This window comes from Meleagris gallopavo, chromosome 2, assembly GCF_905368555.1.
Source record: "Meleagris gallopavo chromosome 2, MGAL_WU_HG_1.1, whole genome shotgun sequence".
NCBI lineage: Eukaryota > Metazoa > Chordata > Aves > Galliformes > Phasianidae > Meleagris > Meleagris gallopavo.
In genome coordinates, this window is record NC_139405.1 from 34,198,787 (window position 1) to 34,217,130 (window position 18,344).

An 18,344-nucleotide genomic window follows, 5' to 3' on the forward strand; every position below is an offset into this window, starting at 1 on the left:
GACAATAGGCAATCCAGGCCTCACAGACTATTTAAGAATAAACTCCAGACTGTGAGCTGCTCAGACATCTTGGTTGTCGACTGCATATAGGTGCCATCCTAAAACTGTGAAACTGAATACCCTTAATTTAAAAATTCATGCCCAGATCTGTGCTTTGCCCTTCATCCTTGCATTTACAGAAGGCTAAATTGAGATCCCAGATTTTACATCCAAGCACCGAAATGTTCACAATTCAGATTGCTGTGAAGGTTTGCAGACGAGCACATTTTAAAACCACACCATGTAAACTGTTTATGTGCTCAAGGAGAGCCAGTGATATTTCTAATGACAAATAAATTGTTATCTCCTCAGATACAGCTCAAAGAAAACTCCCTTATTTTGAAACTCGCTTTAGGAGGATGACAAGAGAAAAGAACTCCGAGCCTGGCCACAGCTTTTCAGACTGTATAAGCACCTTAGAAATATGCTCATTAGCTGACATGACACCTCTGCCATGACTGCCCTGACTGCACTGCACTCTGCTATTTCAGAGGTGCACCCCTTCCCTATGCCTGGTGCTGGGTCTGGCCAGGCCTGGGCCTCCCATGAGGGTGCTGCTGGCTAGTGTCCCTACCTGACCCTGCACCTCCCGCCCATGGCCATCCGGCAGCTCCACAGCCACTGGGGCCAACAACAGCAAGATGCCGGGCCAACTGGGCCCAAGAAAAGCAGGGCATAGCACCTACAGCCCCGTGGCCCTGAGCGACCCTGGACCCTGCCCGCAGCCCACAGGTGCTTGTTTGCAGGTGGCTGTCAGCAGATGTAATGAATGCAGAATGGGGCTTGGGAGAGAGATTTGAGTCCCCCAGCTACCTTTTTGCAGCATCGGTTTGGTTATGGCTGTAATTTCTTGGGGTTCCTTATTTCCCTCTGCAATCCTGAAGTATAAGGCGTGCACCCATTATATACGCTTGAAATTTCTGGGAACTCTGCAAACCTTGTGACTTTAATCCTATTATGTGGTTTATATTTAATTGATAGCTAGTCAGAGATGGAAATTTCACAGATCTTCTGAAAGAATGAATATTTTTAATCATCACGTTTAGCTTGCAGTCAGGATGCACATCCTTTCTAAACCAGCATTTTGCAGTGCTGTGCGGGTTCCAGGGACTGAGGAAGTTGGTTACCCTACAAAAAAAAAAAAAACCTTCGTAAATTAATCCAAAGCTAAATTAGTGACATGATTGTATTCCCATTACATTCCACTTAAATGCATATGTTTACAATATCCTTTAATAATAATAATTATTAAACATAGTAAAATACTTCCAAACTTGGCTCATAGCATAATTGTACTTCTAGTGGAAAAAAAATTATCTGAAGCCTTGTCAATATGCCACTTCCTCCTCCCCCATCTTTTAACAGAAGCAGCCTCCAGTGAAATAATCCAAGCTGTGTTCAAGAAGTTGGCAAGTGGGTCCAATTAAATGTGGTTTTAGTGTATTCTGGCATTTGCATATCTAGTTTGCCAAGAAGTAATGTTTTAGGAAAAAAAAAAAAGGCAGAAAAAAAATATACAAAAAACCGTGCATCGGTCCAGACAGAGACTGGATGGTGTGATGCATCACAGAACTTTGTCCCATGAATCATGCAGATTTGAAAAAAAATAGTCATTTCTCTCTCAACTACTGTCCCTTTTTGCTTGACATATAATCCATATATAATGTAAAAGAAAGTATAGAGTGTGAATATTAGAAAATTAACACAGCAGAGCAAAAATCAGCTTTAATACTTAGTGAGTCATTCAGAAAGCTTAAATGGAGAGACCTTTATTTCACGGAAATACTTTGCGCCGTCTCTCAGCTCGGCAGTGTTTAGATACAGCCACCCCTCAGGGCTGCCTGCTCGCATGGACATTCTGATGAGGAGCTGGGTGCTGCAGCCCCTTCTGCCTCTGCCACTGACTTCTTCTATTCATGCCCCGGCCACGGCCGGTGGGGTAGGGAGCAACTCCTTGCTGCATTTCCATGTCAGTCAGCACCAGAACAGGAAAGATGTGTGCAAGGAAAAATAAAATAAAATAAAACAACCCAGACCCTTTGAGCCTCAGTCCTCTGCAACGCTAAGCGTAAAATTATGCTTAATGCCCACTGACCAGCCCTTTCACTCATTTATTCCATAGCCAGGACAACCTTTGTACAAAGCAATGAGGGTTAATTAATAAAATTAGGCAGAGCGTGGTTCTATGGAATCTTTACAGCCTTTATAAGTTTGCCAGTCCATTAGCAGAGCTGCATTCTCCGCAAACTCCCTGCTCCAATATGTGCAGCAGAGCAGTTAATTTCTTTTGGACTCGGTCTATGGCACCAAGCTGTTTTTTTTTTTTTTTTTTTTTTTTTTTTTTTTACATCTTTATCCAAACAAACTATTAAATAATCAACAAATAAGAATATTTAACCAAAAATAATGAGAAGAACGATTGCTCTCCTAAAAACTATAAATTAAAGCTATCCAGTCACAAAAGAAAGTTGAGTCATCCATTAAGCAACAAAAGAGAAGGAAAAAATAGATCACACTCGGATGTTTTTGTGGAGTTCGTCGCCTCACAAATGTGCATCATTTGAGGCCTGAGGAGGACAGGCGGCTGGAGCCCAGAATTGTTCAGAGACCATCTTGGATGAGATTCCAAAAGTATTAGAAGGCGCCTAATAAAATAAAAGACGAAAAGATTTGTGTCCCCATCTAAGATCGGAGCGCAGGTTAAAACCCACAGGAGTTGGTGAGGGGAACGGTATTTTCCCACCTCCCCATGGCAGCAGGTACCCAGGCTTTGCTGCTGGGGCAGCACTCTGAAGGAGCCATGTTGAGAGGTGTGACAGGTGCCAGACCCGCTGGTGGCCCTGCCCTACACAGTGCTACAGCCTGCAGAGGGCACAAAATGGCTCCCAGGGATGGGCTGGGAAGCGGTGGGAGAGGCTGAAGTTGTCACGCCTCTCACCTTTTTACAAATCAATGATGTGGACACAAAAAGGAGCTCCTCCAAGAGATCCCTGATATCTGGGGAAGATTTCTGATGGAATGAACACTTTCACAATTAGTGCCATTTCTGCCTAGTCCCCATGATTGGACTTTCATCCAAGCATGTGCCTCCAGTGCTATACAGAGGGCTTCAAAATTATTTTCTTTCACTCACAAATACCTCTCAAAGTCTACAACCAAGTGAAACCCGCTGACAGCAGAGAGGCGCAGAGCCAAGTGTAACATCAGGCATCAAACATGGTGCACAAAGGGTCTAAAGAGGTAGCACAGAAGATGTGGTGAAAACACTCAGAAATATCAAACCCTGCATCCATTCCCAGGATAAACATGGCTTTCACTTTCTTTCTTTTTTTTTTTTGCATCCTTCTCCAGTGACTTCAGCATAAACATGCCATGTCTCTACCAGCACTGCTACTGCAGGCCCTACATCCTCCTCTCTGCATACAGAATTTCACTCTGACCTGGTGAAAAGGCTTCGCAACTGGGCTCCTCTCATCTGTAAAACCATGAGGAGCAGCTCTGTCCTTCCTTTGTTCAAAAAAAAAAAAAAAAAAAAAAAAAAGAGGGAGAAAAAAGCCTTTGAGATGAATTAAAAGTGCTTCATCTTCCACAACTGGAGCAGAAGTGGGGACCACAACTTCCAGTGGTATATTGCTTCCTTCCTCAGAGCAAGCAAAGAAAGAAAAAACTCATAATGTTTTTTGTCCTTCACGAGAATCAAAGTGGTGTAGAAAAGGGTCTTTATACCTCCCATTCCTATATCCTGATTAATGTGCTCTGTCTTTCAACATGTGCTTTCCCTTAAACCTCATTTTTCTGTAATTTCCTTCATTCTTTTAACAATGTGCTTATCCTTCTCCTAAAAGAAAAAGACATTATTTACAGATGTTCCCTCTTTTCTCACCACATTTCAGTCCCAAGCACAGACTCCTCCTCCTCATTCTAAATAAAAGAGATAACAATTGATTCAAAAGGTGAGCACTGATATTAAATTTTAGCAAAGCATGCTGAGGTGGTGTCTCTGTAAATCATTTTTTCTGTTCCAGATTCTGGCATGAGATATTTCTGCCTGGTTTGAGAAGTCACAAAAAAGTACTCAAAGGGCCTGAGTATTTCCAAAAGAAAAATTTTCTTGATTATACAGGCAGTTTTGAAACTAAGCAATCTGGTTTATCCATGAATGTTTGTAGGAACCATCAAAGACTCTTGTAAAAAAGAAAATGCATTAAATGGTAGCATTTTCATGTGGGGGAGCCCTGGATGTGAAGAGCATCAACCTAAAATAGAAGACTAACATTAGGAAGAGTGCTAGTCATCAACTAGGTGTCTTGGTAGTGACTCACAGGCAGTTCACATCAGGTAGGGCCCACTTCTGAATATTCGTACGCGGGCTTCTGCTCCACGAAGAAAGGTTGAAAGATTAGACACATAAATTCACTATGTTTTTTAAACAGTGTTTGCAGTGCAGCACCCAGATATGCAGCCCTGGACCATCCTACATGGTTAGCTCAGGGCTAACCATGGCTAACATTTTAAATCAGCTTATATCATCAAGTACTTATGTGGCTTGCAGATCTGTCAGCTCCGTTGCGTGCCGAGCAAGCGTGAGCGTGGATATTGCTCAATTCCCCGTTCGCATCACCCCACATTAGCCAACGTCCTCCCAGCAGCAGCCCTTCAGTCACTGCAAGTCGCCCCAGTAGAAGTGTGCCCACATACCTCCTGTTGCTAAGTGAGGGCAACGCTCCTTGCTGCAGGATTCTCACCTCCAGGTTCCTACTGGCCAAACAGTGCATGTCTGCCAGCCGGCACCTTCAGATGGCCTACACTATCAGCCCAGCAATGCAGCCAGGCTGGAAAGTGGATGAGGCTGCTCTGTGGTTTTGCCACTGTGCAGGAAGCCCAGCTTTCCTCCAGGCCGCGAACCTCACGTTATATATTAGGGAGAATAAAAGAGCATGTTAAAATTAGCACTCTGGTTAAAAAAGTTCTCTTGGTTTACTCTCATTTTTAACTACTGATTACGGGCTTTGAAAGGTCTCCTCGCAGAGATTCTAAAACACATGGGTTTCTTGATGCAAATGTAAGCTATGCATACCAAATTTGGTAAGCGAAGTTCAGCTTTGTGCCATTTTTTACCCTCGCTATTTTTGAAGTTTTTTTCTCTGCGAGTCTTTCTCAATCTTCAGGAAAAATAAATACATTTGGGGGGTTAACGCTCATCCCGCTGATCTGGGCAAACTACGCTTTCCCCCACAGAGGTCCCAGACTGGCAGCAGCAGGAGCCTGGCACTCCCAGCTACATCCCATGGTGTCCCCACAGGTGACACAGGGATGTGCCGATTTCTGGCTCCCAGAGAACTCAGGATCAGTCAGTCTCATCTCGGTAAGAAGTAGACCCTTCTTTAGAGCCATTCAGCCACTTTAAAGTGACGAGATGTTGACTATTTGCAGTACTTTCGAGCTGCCACGTATGCACCTGAAAACTATGAATAGAAATCAGATTTTGGATGCACAGTGTCAGTTGAGCTACTTGAAAAGAGAGAGAATAAGCTACAGATAATGAAGACCCAGTAGCTATAGCCTATGGAAACAGGATATGTTTCATTAAGATTTTAACGGTATTTTGTCTCAGTTTGAAATTCCAAAATTATCTCAACATGAATCCTCACTAAGCGTGAATACGCAGCAAATGCAGTTGAAAATAAATCATGTTTTATACGATAAACCTCTATCAGTTTCAGGGGCTTTATTTATAGATAAAGTACATTTTTAAAATTGTAAAATGTATATTGGGCTCACATCCAAAAGTTTATAAAAAGTAGATTTACTGCTAAAATTGAAATCAATTTGACAAAAGCCTAAAATGTAGCATTGAGAGTGGTTTTTATTTTCTTAATAGCTGTAAGTATCATTTAACCAAAATGTATTTTGGGAAGGTTGTGAAAGAAGTATTTAAATCCATCTTGAGCTTTACATCCCGATACAGCAGATAACTCACCATATAGCTATAGTGAAACAGTGAAGGCTTTTAATATATCCGTTACAGCACTGAGGCAGCAACATACTGCGTTCCCAGCTAAATCCTTTCTAAGTCACAATGCACATGTAATTTGCTCTCTAAATATTTTACCGACTTAGAGCCAGCTTTGTGCATCGGGTTGTAGTGTGCAGCCAGAGCTGGTGTGCTCCCTACTGTACCTGAAATCCTTCCTGGTGCTCAGGCTGAGGCTGATAACCAGAGAACGGCAAGTGATGGGTTGCACAACACAGCTCTGCACCGGCTGCTGTGTACGTTGTGAAACATGTGTCCTGAAGATCTTCAAGGACTAACTGAGAACGTGATGTCAATGCTCACCCAAATGAAAATTAGTGAGTTATTTTAAAGTGCATCCTCACACACCTGTTTATAACAATCTGCTTTTTAAAACTTGAGAAATATCACACCAGTCTAAGTTAAAATTTCCTAAAAACAACCCGTCTTGCAATTAAACACTTATTTATTTCCTGCAGCCTTAAAAATCCCAAATCAGCTTGAAATTTCTGCTCCAAGGCTAGGCTGCACATGCTCTATCCTATAGCCCCAAGCCAAGGCTTGCTGCAGGCAGGCAGCAAAACCTCAGAAATTGAAGTAGGTGAAAGCACAGGTGGCCCAGCACCACCAAAGTGGTACGAGAGGCAGGTCCTGTTCCACCGAGGCAGAGGATTTCTCGGTGCAGGCACTTCTGGCCTCCTGCTGCAAATGAGTAATGGCAAGGGCTGGTCGGGAATGCCCTTCCCTGAGTTCTGCACCAAGAATGTGTTGCTTCATAGGAGTGGTTGTTTTACTAGGAGAAGCAACCGAAGCAAAAGAATTAGATGAAACCAAAAAGAACCTTAAGATTTTAAGCACACAACAGAATCGAGTTCTGTGAGACCAAATAAAACAAAACAAAAATAACAATAAATCAATTAAACCAAGCAATTCCAATGCAAGAGAAACATTCCTGGTAATGTATTTCAAATACATATTTTTCTGAAAACACTTCTATCACTTGAAACCACTGCAGCAGCTGCAGCCACTGTCACAGCTGAGCCTGCCCCACCTGCGGTTCACCTGCGCCTTGTGCTGTGGGCAGCCAGACTGCTTAGCCTGCATTAAGTACACTTTGGGTTGTTGCTCAGAGAACACCTAGATTGGCAAACATCTAAGAGCAACACTGCCTTTTTTTTTTTATCTTCCTATAATAAAGTGGACAGTATTCCTGAATGGAGTGTAACCTGCCATTGGTACGACCCGTTAGCAGGTTTAGCTGAGTTTTATCACGCCAGAATGAGCTCCTGGCTCCAGGTTTAGTAAGCAGTGTTCATTTTCATAAAAGGTTTTCAATTTGCTGGCAACAGATAATATTTACACTTTCTACCCAAAGGCATCTTTACAGATACAACTGAGAAATAACTCCTCTTACATCAAATAGAAAACAATTTGTATTACCAAGTTCACTATATTTACCGACACAGTTAAACCTCACTAACGCACATCAAATTAAACAAAACAGCCTGAACAAGAACATTTTGAAAGAGCCCAGAACGTTCCTTTTTCACTTTTTCCTTCTTTTAGAAACAGTGGGCACTTGTTATAATCCACATTCACAATCCCAGTAAAAAAAAAAAAAAAAAAAAAAAAAAGATAAATCTTAATGCCTTTTTTAGATTTCTATAATAAAAGACAATACTCCTTGGGAATATTTCTGTTCCAAAATCAGGTGGACAATCAGCATCAATAGTTTATAAGTTTGAGAGCGCTGCAATGTAGAACGACATGAAAATACCTTTGGATCTGTTTTCCAGCGTTAGTGTATTTGTGCAGCCTCAAAATGTAGTTCACTTTAGCTCTGAAGGAATTTACACTGCTTCACGAGGAGAGGAAGCAGCATGCAGAAATGTTCTCCCCTTGCAAGTTCTGCTCGGCTGCAAATCGCTGCGGTATCGTCCACCATAAAAAGGGGGGTTGATTTTACTGATGATTTTGGGAAAATGTATTTTGACGTCTGAAGAGTTCATTTAAAAGTTAGAATATTTGACTGTTGTAGAAGCCTTTTTTAATTAGATAAAACAAAGAGGGGCTGCGCTGCCGGCAAATCACACTATCGCTTCTCCACTTCGGCAAAGCAGAAGGCAGAAGCGGGCAGGCAGGAGAAGGCTAGGTGTGCTGCAGGAAGGAAAGGGAATGTGCTGGTTTCCAAATTAATTTTACAATTTTGCTTAGGATTCAAATGAGGAAATTCAAGTTCTGAAGGGGCGTGCAGCTTTAACTCCCGCTCAGCAGAAATACCTATGGAATCGTTTGGTCCTAGAGCAGAAGAAGCAGTGAAGATCCCTTCTGTTCTTTGACTAGAAAGTTTTTTCTAAAACTCTCACCGAGTTCTTTTTAAATTTCACCTAAAATGTGCAAAGTTCTTATTAAGTAGATGGTATATAGAATAATACGTCCGCTTTAAAATTCTCTATAGCATTAATACTCCAGCTTCAGTTTAGAGAAATCATGCACGATGAGAGAATTTTGAATGATCACGTGAAGAGGTTAAATAAACAACTGAATCGTAAATTCCCTGAGAGCCTCAGGATAGACCTATGCCCAGCTGTAAAGCAACGAGGGGCAGTGGTCAGAGGAGATCTTCTGAACCTCTGAGGTTCACAGCACAGCCTCCATCTTCACAATTTGCCTTATGCCCCAATGGCAATAGAAACGGTACGGGTTTTGTTCCCACACACCCCCGAGCCAATAGAACCGTTCTTTCATGCTTCATTATCTAGGGAGTATATCACAAGAAAAAGGAAAAAAAAAGTTACAGCTATTTGGATATGTCAGTACATTAAAGCTGATGGAGAGAAGCAGCACACAGAAGTATGTTTCATCTTTTCATTGAAGAAACACTTTGATAGCCACGAGCAAGCGTGTGCCGCACATGCATAGACCGACTAGGTAAAATCTGAACATACAAAGCCTATTTTGAAGGATCTTGTCATTAGTGGATGCGTTATGTTTTCTGTTACCCCCCCTCTCCCAACAGGGCTCTTTCTAAATCTAGCCCTATTTGTGAATCTATAGATCTTAAAAATCTTCTTGTTCGAGAACAAATGGCAAATCTGCCTAGAGCCACATCTAAAGCTCATCAACTGTATGCATTTCAGAACTGCAATATTAGCCTTTTTCAGTCTTGATGATACTTTAAACTGCCTTAACTACACATAATACTCTGGTGCATGAAAGACTGGGCTGCAGCAAAGGCTTGCTGGTAGAAAATGAGAAACCTACATGGCCAAGAATACTCATGTTCTCACATTTACAAAAGAAAGTGTTTCCTAAACAACTCACTTGATTAGGAAAGAGAGGGTGGAAAAAAAAGAGCAAATGATATTTGAAATTGTTATAAAGATCAAAACAGTGAAAAAAGTCATTTTGGCTAGGTATGAACTATCACAGATGTAGGAAGAAATGCAGCATAGCATTAGGCGACAAGATTCATTTGGTCAACTGAAGTTGTACCTAGGAAGATGACAAATCTAATGAAACGTTAAAATCCTGATTTTTTTCTTTCAAATTTGCCCTGCTGTCTCTGTTCCAGACTTATAATTTAGCTCTACTTTTATACTCCCATTGGGCTCTGCAGGGCTGGTTTCATCCCTAGGAGGGAACGGTTTCGATAAAGAATTCTGGGTATATCCTGCAACAAACCTCTAAAATGTCTTTTTCAAAGGTTTCACTGCGCTTTACTTCTTCTTTTTTAGAAGAAAGGTTTAGCCTGTAAGAAAAATCCACAAACAGCTGTAGGATTATTCTCATTTTCCTTTGCAGCCCAGACAGTTTTGATGGATTGCTGGTATTTTGGACATTTGGACTGTTACTTGCTCTGTAGTGTAGACTGCCAGTCCCTACCCGAGCTGTACTTCAGATTAAGTTGTTTCCTTCTGCTCTACTGTTCTGACAGAAACGGAATACAAAAGGGAGAGCCCAAGAGATCTGCTTGGGGTGAAACTAAGCCCAGAAAAGGAATTTTGTGTCTTTAGAGAGATCTGCGTGGAATCAAAATTTCTGGAATTGAATAGATCGCTTCTGCAGATGTCTTTGGGGGAAAAAAGATTAATCCCTCTACAGAATGATAGAGAGCTACAGACACAGAAATGCTTTCAAAACACAAGCATTTAATTTGTCGAAATGTTAAGAGAGATGTAAATAACGGACGTCAGCATCAAAGTGCTCAAAAAGCATACCGAAAACATATTCTGTACAGTTAGCAACAGAAGTCTGTGCAAAAGTAATAAAGTTACACATTATAAAAAATACTCCGTAACTATCGTGTAAAAGAGGGGAAAAAAAAAAAAGAAAAAAAAAAGACAAGGGAATTGATTTCTCAGTTCATATAATTTATTGCAGTTAGCACACAGTTTAAAAATTCACCAACACACCAATAGTACAAAACTAAACAGCATTATAAGTTATTCCCCCCTCAGGAAAATAAAACATACTATGATTGTCAAAGCTAGATGTCAGTCTAAGTTTTAGAACAAAAGAAGAATGTGAAACTAATAAAAGGAAAAAAGCAATCACTCACAAGGACCACAAAAAAATCCAAGAGAAAGTCCATTTTTTTTTCTCAGACACTGATTGTCTTCTCTAAATTAATAAAAGAATGTATTTTTAAACCTAGAAACTATTCAAGTAACTAAAGATAACGCTCCAAGGCCATTTTCACAGCTTTTTTTTTGTTTTGTTTTAAATGCCATTACAGCCAAATTAACACACATTTGACCAAATATTTCCAAAACAGTCCAGCAATACACAATGGAGTTTTCCATTCAGTATCTTAAGCACAAAAATAGGCTATGTTTACAGTAGTTAAGGCGATCAAATTTTAAACAAAAGCAGAAAAAAAAAGGAAAAACAGCAAACGTTTTCCATGCTACTCCCATAGACCTTATTTGTAAGTGCAAGACAGGAAAACAAACACTGTGCAAAATGCTTTTGACCTGCGTGTTGGTCATTAAAACCACACGTCAGGCTGCAGTCTCTGCTGCTTGGATACACAGAGCCCTCTACCCTCCCCCGGCCCCCCCCCCCCCTCCCCGTCAATCAGGGCTTTCCAGTCCTTTCAGCCCGGGGCTTTTTCAGTCCACAGACCCTTTTCAAGGGGGGAAAAAGAATGACCTATTGTGGATGTGTACAGCAGGAATCCTAAAAATGCTCATCTGGGTAAATGTATGCACCTAAAGTTGGAGCTGGCGTGGGGTTTGTGCAATTAGAAGGTTTTCTTTTAATGAATGCACACTGCACATGCAAATCTTTAAGCCTGTTTGTAAACATTCATATTTTCCTTGTTACGTAGCTAAATTGTCAACTCGTAGCTTAAGTTTTTCTCAACTGAAAGACAGTGGGAAGGAAAATTTAAATTATATAAAATAAAAACAGTGCATTTACGTTCTTCATAACACCGGCATTTTCAACGGTGCTTTTTCCTAAGGAAATTAAATAATTTTAAACTCACTCATTAAAGTTATACAATGCAAACAAAGACAAAAATATACTGAAACTCATGCATTTCTGTAGCGTTAATATTTACTTTTCAAGACTCAACTAAGAGCATCAACACAACCTGCCAAGTTCTTTGATACCTCCCCCCGGCCCATGTAATCAATTACAGTATACAATAACAGTAATTCACATTTTTTAAACACACAGTTCATCACTGCTGAAGCTGCAATATCCTTTTTCATCCCAAGCAAACCTTCATATAAGACAGAGTCCCAGTGATCCCAGTGTACTCTCAGGGTTTTTGTTTTGTGGTGTTTTTTTTTTTTTTTTCTTTTTTTTATTATTATTATTATATTTTTTTTTCCAGTGGGAACTGTCAGAAATCCAGAAGTTGCCATAATAAGTTTTAAGTCAACCACTTGTTTAAAAATAGATAATCCAGCATTTCAGAAATTTTCCATTTGGGTCTAAAAGCATTCAGGTTTCCAACAGCTAGAAAGGATTCATGCAATTAGAAAAAAAACGTAAAGGAACTGATAAAATTGGGAAAGGATTTCTACATTCGGATTTTGAAAGGAAAATTATCTAGAGCTCAAAATAACGCAGCGTTTTGGGGAGAACAAAGCCATGTCAACATTTTCAAATTGGAGATTCTTTAAAATTAAAGTATCCGCTGGCTTCTAGTCCAAAAAAAGGGGAAAAAATACGCTCCGATGCTTATTACTTCACCACGTTACCTCTAAAGTTCCGTTTTATCAGAGTGCTAAATTAGTGAAATATTCATGCTGCCTTAAAGTGCAAAAACAAGCTAATAGCCAAACTTTCAGTTCAAGGAAACAAGATTGCTTTTAGACTGTACCACAACTATATAGATTTATATATATATTATTTATATATATAAAAATTTTATTTCCAAAGTTCTTGTGAGCTATCTTCTAAGGTCCAGTCTCTGACAGTAGGTAAGCTCAGTGCTTCGCTTTTGACAGACAATGAGTTCACCAACTCACAGTGAAACTTCCGAATGTGTCTGTAAAGGTCTCCGGACTGCGTGAACCTGCGCTCACACCACTTACAAGCGTGTGGCTTCTCCCGCGTGTGAACCACTGCGTGGCGGCTCAGGTTGTGGGAGTACTGGAAGCTCTTCCCACACTGGGTGCAAGTGTAGGGCTTTTCACCTGAATGAGTCCTCTCATGACGTTTCAAGGTGTACATGCAAGAAAAAGTCTTACCACACAGCGAGCAGGTGGGGACATTGACATCGGTAGCAGGTTTGCTGCGGATCCCGTCCTGCTCTCGAAAGTGCGTGCTTAAATGGATCTGCAGAATGTGGGGACTGGGAAAGACTTTGTTGCACAGAGGACACATAAAAATTTGGCCAGCGGGGCTGAGTATGTTTGACACGTAAGGGAGCAAGCTGCTGTCCATGTTTCCTTCCACCTGGACTCGCTCGTTCTCTGGAGTTATCATTTCGTCATCACTTGCCTTGTCCTCTCTATCTAGCTCCCTCAAGACCGAATCTTCCCTCATCGGAGCCAGATGGGCCGGCTCGTACGGTACCCTGTTATTAGTGCTCACACTTTCTTTCACAGTGCTATGTTCCATATCATAGTCATTAGTGCCAACATCACTCTCATCACAGGAAGCCTCTTTCTCCACCTTCACCTGAACCAGGCTGCTTCTAAGCATGTCCTGCGAAGAGAAATAAGAACTGTTCAAATTTTCAACTCCTGAAAGGCTGGACTTGACAGACAGGTCCAGCACGCAGTCAACATCTGCTGAATCCCTCATGGAGGTGACAGACCTCTGGGACAAAGACTCTGTTGAACTGCAGGGGCTGGCTACTGTTTTTCCAGCTGCTGTTGCGTGTGTCTCTGCCTCTCCGCCAGTCTGGGGAATGCCTGCTGAGTCTGAGGGCAATCTCATCCACATGTTCCCAGGCTCGGCCGCCAAGTCTCTTTTGCTAGGCAGGATGTTCAATTTTTCATCTTCTCCTTCGTCTTCATCGCTGGGCAAGTCTCCTGGCATGTGGCTGCTGCCGTCGGAGAGGCTTTCCACTTTGTCTGAGCAACTTGAGGCGTCTTCCTCCTTTTTTGTACTGTCTGCCTCCGTGGTTGCTTTCTCTTTCAGCTTCTTTTTGCAGACTTTGACAATGTCATACATGTGGAGATAACTGGCAGCTGCTAGCACGTCTTCAATGGGCAAGTCTTTGAACTGGAGTTTTCCTTCGTACATGAATTCAAGCAGGAGAGCGAAAGCTGGGGCTGTAACAATGTCGCTGTTCAGATGAACAATGTCTCTTTTGTCCAGCTGGTCCTTGTAAAAGAGGTGGAAATACATGCTGCATGAAGCCAGTACAGCTCTGTGCGCTCGGAACTGGGCATCTCCTACCAGAACAGTGCAATCACAAAGAAAACCCTGATGTCTCTGCTCACTCAGACACTGTAGCAAATGTCTACTGTGGTCAGGAAACTCCATGCTGTCTTCATAACCTAGAAAGTAATAAGATTTTTCAAAATTACACATGGCTCGGAACAACAGAACTTAGGAACCCAAGTTATTCCACTCTGAAAGCCCAGCGTTCCTACTGCCAGAATTCTGACACCACCACTACGCGAGGATTATTTAACGCGTACGCACAATGGCCTCTCTTTCCCCAATCAACCACTGAAGTTCTGCTTTCCCCTCACTCCTCAATAAGCCATTCTAATAAGCGCTTAGCTACTATTTGTATACTTTCTTTTTTTTCTTTTTAAAGTACCACCTCCGTTCAGAAAATCTGTTCAACAGTTATTTTATTTCTTTCTCAGGGAACTTCCTCCAGATTGTGTCCCTAGCAGGACTGACCAAAAAAAAAAAAAAACCAAACAAAAAAACAAAAAACAAAACAAAAAAAAACCTGACTTTTTTTTCTTAAGCACTAAGTTTGAGAGATCACAGAAGGAAAAAAAAAAAAAAAATCAGGTGATCAACATTCTTTTTAAAGCTAAACTGTAATAATAACAGGAGAGTTTTGTGTATGAAGAAATGTTAACTGCCCAAACCTGAAGGTCTAGCATTCATAAAGAGTATGAACTGACAGGGGTAAAGAATTTTTATTGATAGGAAAATCAAGCTTTTTTAGAAACCTGGCCTGCACTGCATTCTCTTCCTGGTAGGTACAGTTTCAGGTTTGGAACCTTCTCCACACTGTACAAAGGAAACAAAACGCTTTTTTGCTAAGGTGCAGAATTTGCAAAAGGAAAAGAAAACTATCAGGTAAAATGCCATAGAGCACCGCTTTCCCTGTGCAGAAGGACAGAAATTTCCCTCCCCTCCCACACCACACTGAGTTTGCAGTACCAAACTTTAAAAAAAAAAAAGCCATTCAACATCAGAGTGTCTGCACATTTAAAAGGAGTATCCTGAGTGCTGTGCTTACCCAAGTCTTTTTCTATTCACCCTCTCTGATGATACAAAAAAAAACCCACCAAAACAAACAACAACAACAACAAAAAAAGCCCACAAAAAAACAACAAACCAAACTTCAAAGAAGTAGAGAAGTCAGAATTCAAACAGAAAGTAAAATCTCCTAAAACCCTGTCTCAACCTATTCTTCTGTGACTGCTGGCAACGCTCTTCCAAACCATCCAAACACACCGTGGCTCTCTGGGCTGGCAGATATTGCTGAAAAATGCCCATCCCCGGCAAAGCGAGATGTGCTGAAACTTACAGCACAACCCTGGCTGTATTCTGTGAAATACCACCGCTAGAGTAAAGCACGAAGATTTACAATACAATCACTTTAAGTGCCCCACAGCCAACATCAATCCTAATCCTTAAGAGGGCTAAAAATAAAGATTGGAGGGCAGCTCACAAGGTAGCTGTGATCAAATTAGGAGGCTGAAAGGACAGAGAGGGACGAAGAAGGAAGCTTATAAACATCTGATCCAGCTGACTGTGGCCATATGGCAGCTGCTGCCCAGATAAAGAGATTAAGAATAGAGGAGTGCGATTACAGCTGTCTGGCCAATTCAGGCAGCTCAAATCTACAAGTTCTAAATTAGTCGCAAATACAAAAACTCCTTCAAATAATTATTGTTACGCCGGAATAAAAGATTGCAAATGCTACAGGCGAGAAAGAAAAGAGGAAACCAGTAGGCTATTCTCCCAGGTACAAAAGTTTCTAAACACACAAGTGATTTCTATCTTTCAGAAGCACTCCAGCTGTATGCTCCCACAGTTCCGGGTTGCTGGCTATTTAACCACCAAGCGCAGTGAGAGCCTTCACAACAAACACGGTTCAGCCAGAACGGTTCTTTTTAAAAGCACGTTCGTGTCTATTTCACCAAAAATCCCCATCAAGTCAACCTAAAGATGCAGCACAAAAGCATAAAGCAAAACTCCCGTTAGCTCGCCTCCGAATGCATTTCAGTTTTAGTCTCAGAAATTGAGAATGAAGTTGCTCTCGTCACATCCTAAAACCAGAAATTTTCTTCTCACGACACGCATTAAAGTTAATTCTATCCATGTGCATCAAACCGATACTCTCAAACTGCAGCCCCAGCCTTTTTGACCAAGTCCACTTATCTGCTTAATACTCAATTTCATATATTACCTCCAAACTTGGTTAGAAAAGTAATGTGATTTTTCCTGAAATTCAATAAACAACACACCAAAACAGAAAGATGCTGTATCTAATCTATTGCTACTCCTACCTTTAGTACACATAAACCTGATTAAGTCCTTTCCTCTGAGTCTCGCTGGCTCCAGGTCTGTTAGATCGGTGGAAAAAAAGCAGACTGGGAGAGACAGATGCAAAGTGGAGATGATGTTAGAGAGGAATGAGATACCTTCTCCACACACAGATCTGCACACACTAACTCCCTGTCTGTGTGTTAGAATAAAAGGCTGAGGGATGGCAGGCTGTCAGCTGCTCTGACATCATGTTCAGATGGAAATGCTACCTCCAGCTGTGCTCCTTTTAATGCCATATGCTACTCCTCTACACTCCTGCCACCAGCTTTTTCTTAGGAGAACTTTTCTCTTCTGTTAGTATAAACAAAATACTTCAAAGTCTCTTTTTTTTTTTTTTTTTCAAACTTTCGAACAGGGGGGAAGGAAAAAAAAAAAAAAAAAGAAAATCCTCAACATATGGGGCTCCGCCGCGCTCGCGGCACATCGACACTTCTGCCTCAACTTGGAGGGCTGCTCCGCCCGCCGACAGCGCGCCGAGCCCCGGCTCTCCGACCCCGCGCCGCTCGGCTCCGCGGAACCGCCGCTCCGCGCTCCCCGCCCCGGGCCGCGCCCGCGCCGCCGCCTCCCCGCCCGGGACGCGCCCCGAGCTGCCGGCCCCGGCCCTCCCCGCAACTTCCCGGGGCCGCGGGCGCGACCCCGCGGGCCCGGCCCCGCATCCCCGTCGGGCGGCGGCAACTTTTGGCCGCGAGCGCCGCCGCCCCCCCGCCGCGCGGGGCCCGACCCGCCGGCGGCCCCGCGGGCAGGAAGCGGCCGCCCGGCGCGCAGGAAAGCCGCCCCCGGGCCGCCGCAGCAACAAAAGGAAAGTGACCGGCAGCCCCGCCGGCCCCGCCACCCCCGGGCCCCGCCCGCCCCGGCCCCCGGCGCCGCGCGGGGACGAGCGCGGGACTCACACTCGCGGCGGCCCGAAGTCCCCGCGCCGCCGCCGCCGCCCGCCGCCTCCCGTGGGCCGCTCCGCTCCGCGCCGCGCCCCCGCCCGCGGGCCGCCGCCCCCCCCTCCGAGCCCCCCCCTGCCGTCAGCTGAGGAGCGAGTGGGGCAGCCGGCGGCGCTCAGCGGGCCCCGCGCTCAGCGGCTCCCCATGGCACCGACGGCCGGAGGCGGCGCGGAGCCCGGGGCCGGCCGCGGGGGAGGGGCGGGGGCCGGGCGGGGCGGGCGGGGGCCGGGCGCACGCAGTTCGGGTGCGCGGCGGCGGCGGCACAGCCGGGCCCGGCTGCGGCAGACAGATGTTCCCCTCCTCCCGCCCCGCTCCCCACTTCGGACTCCGCTCCCTGACTGACAGCGCGGCCCGCCCGCGCCGCCGCCGCCGCCAACCGGCGCGGCGCCCCGCCGCTGAGTGACGGGCGGCGCCGGGCGCTGAGTGGAGGAGGGCGGCCCGGGAAGGCCGGGGGCTCCGCCAATCGAAGCGTGCGGCGAGGCGAGGGGGCGTGACCCGGCGGGGAGCCGAGGCGGAAGGGGGCGGGGCCCCGCCGGGCCCGGAGAAGGGGGCGGGGCCGCGCGTGAGGCGAGCGCCGAGGGGGCGGGGCCGCCGAGGGGGCGCGGCGCGCGCGGGAGGGCGTGCGCGGGTCGCGGCCTCGTGCGGTTGCCCGGCGAGAGGGAAAGGGGCGGTGCGGGTGGCGGCGGGCGCCTCGTGCCCAGGGTGAGCCGCGCCGCGCCGCGCTTGTCCCGCGGTGCCAGCCGTGAGGCAGTTCGCCTCGGGGTTGTTACGCTCCGTGCCTCTGGCCGGGACTCCTATGCTGGGCTGGGGGCGTAAGCTTCAAAATGGCGGCTTCGGGGGTGAAGGCGGCAGCTGGCCATGTGCCCTCTGTGTACCCTCTTGCCTTCCTTCACACCGTCGGCGCCAGCCTGGCATGAGCCGCTGAGCAGGGCTCTTGAAAGGTGGCTCGTGGACTCACCCAAAAGCTATTCATTTTGTAGCGTGTGGTAGTTGTGCACTCGCTGACTTCCAGCGAAGGATTACCCTGGAAATTAGCTCACCTCCATTAAAAGGTCGCTGGCAACTCGGCTGCTCTAAGTCTGCACCTCAGTGCCTCCTCTCAAGGCAGCGTTGCGTTCATTGAGGCTGTGCTGGGGGTTGGCATGCAC

General features: G+C 44.6%; 1 protein-coding gene across 3 annotated transcripts; it reads right to left on the minus strand.

The window, feature by feature from the left end:
• Positions 1 to 10,404: 10,404 nt before the first annotated feature.
• Positions 10,405 to 17,517, minus strand: ZBTB18 (zinc finger and BTB domain containing 18). 3 transcript variants are annotated; one of them, XM_085219614.1, is made up of 3 exons: positions 17,155 to 17,517; positions 16,225 to 16,308; positions 10,405 to 14,019 (listed from the first exon to the last, which is right to left on the minus strand). In XM_085219614.1, the coding sequence occupies exons 2-3, from the start codon at positions 16,235 to 16,237 to the stop codon at positions 12,437 to 12,439; spliced, it is 1,596 nt and encodes a 531-aa protein (XP_085075740.1). In that variant the 5' UTR covers positions 16,238 to 16,308; positions 17,155 to 17,517; the 3' UTR covers positions 10,405 to 12,436. The 3 variants fall into 3 exon arrangements, with proteins under 3 accessions (XP_085075740.1, XP_085075741.1, XP_010705143.2); XM_085219615.1 differs by lacking the exon at positions 16,225 to 16,308 and having other exon boundaries at positions 17,155 to 17,516; XM_010706841.4 differs by lacking the exon at positions 17,155 to 17,517 and having other exon boundaries at positions 16,225 to 17,085.
• Between the last annotated feature and the right edge of the window lie 827 nt (positions 17,518 to 18,344).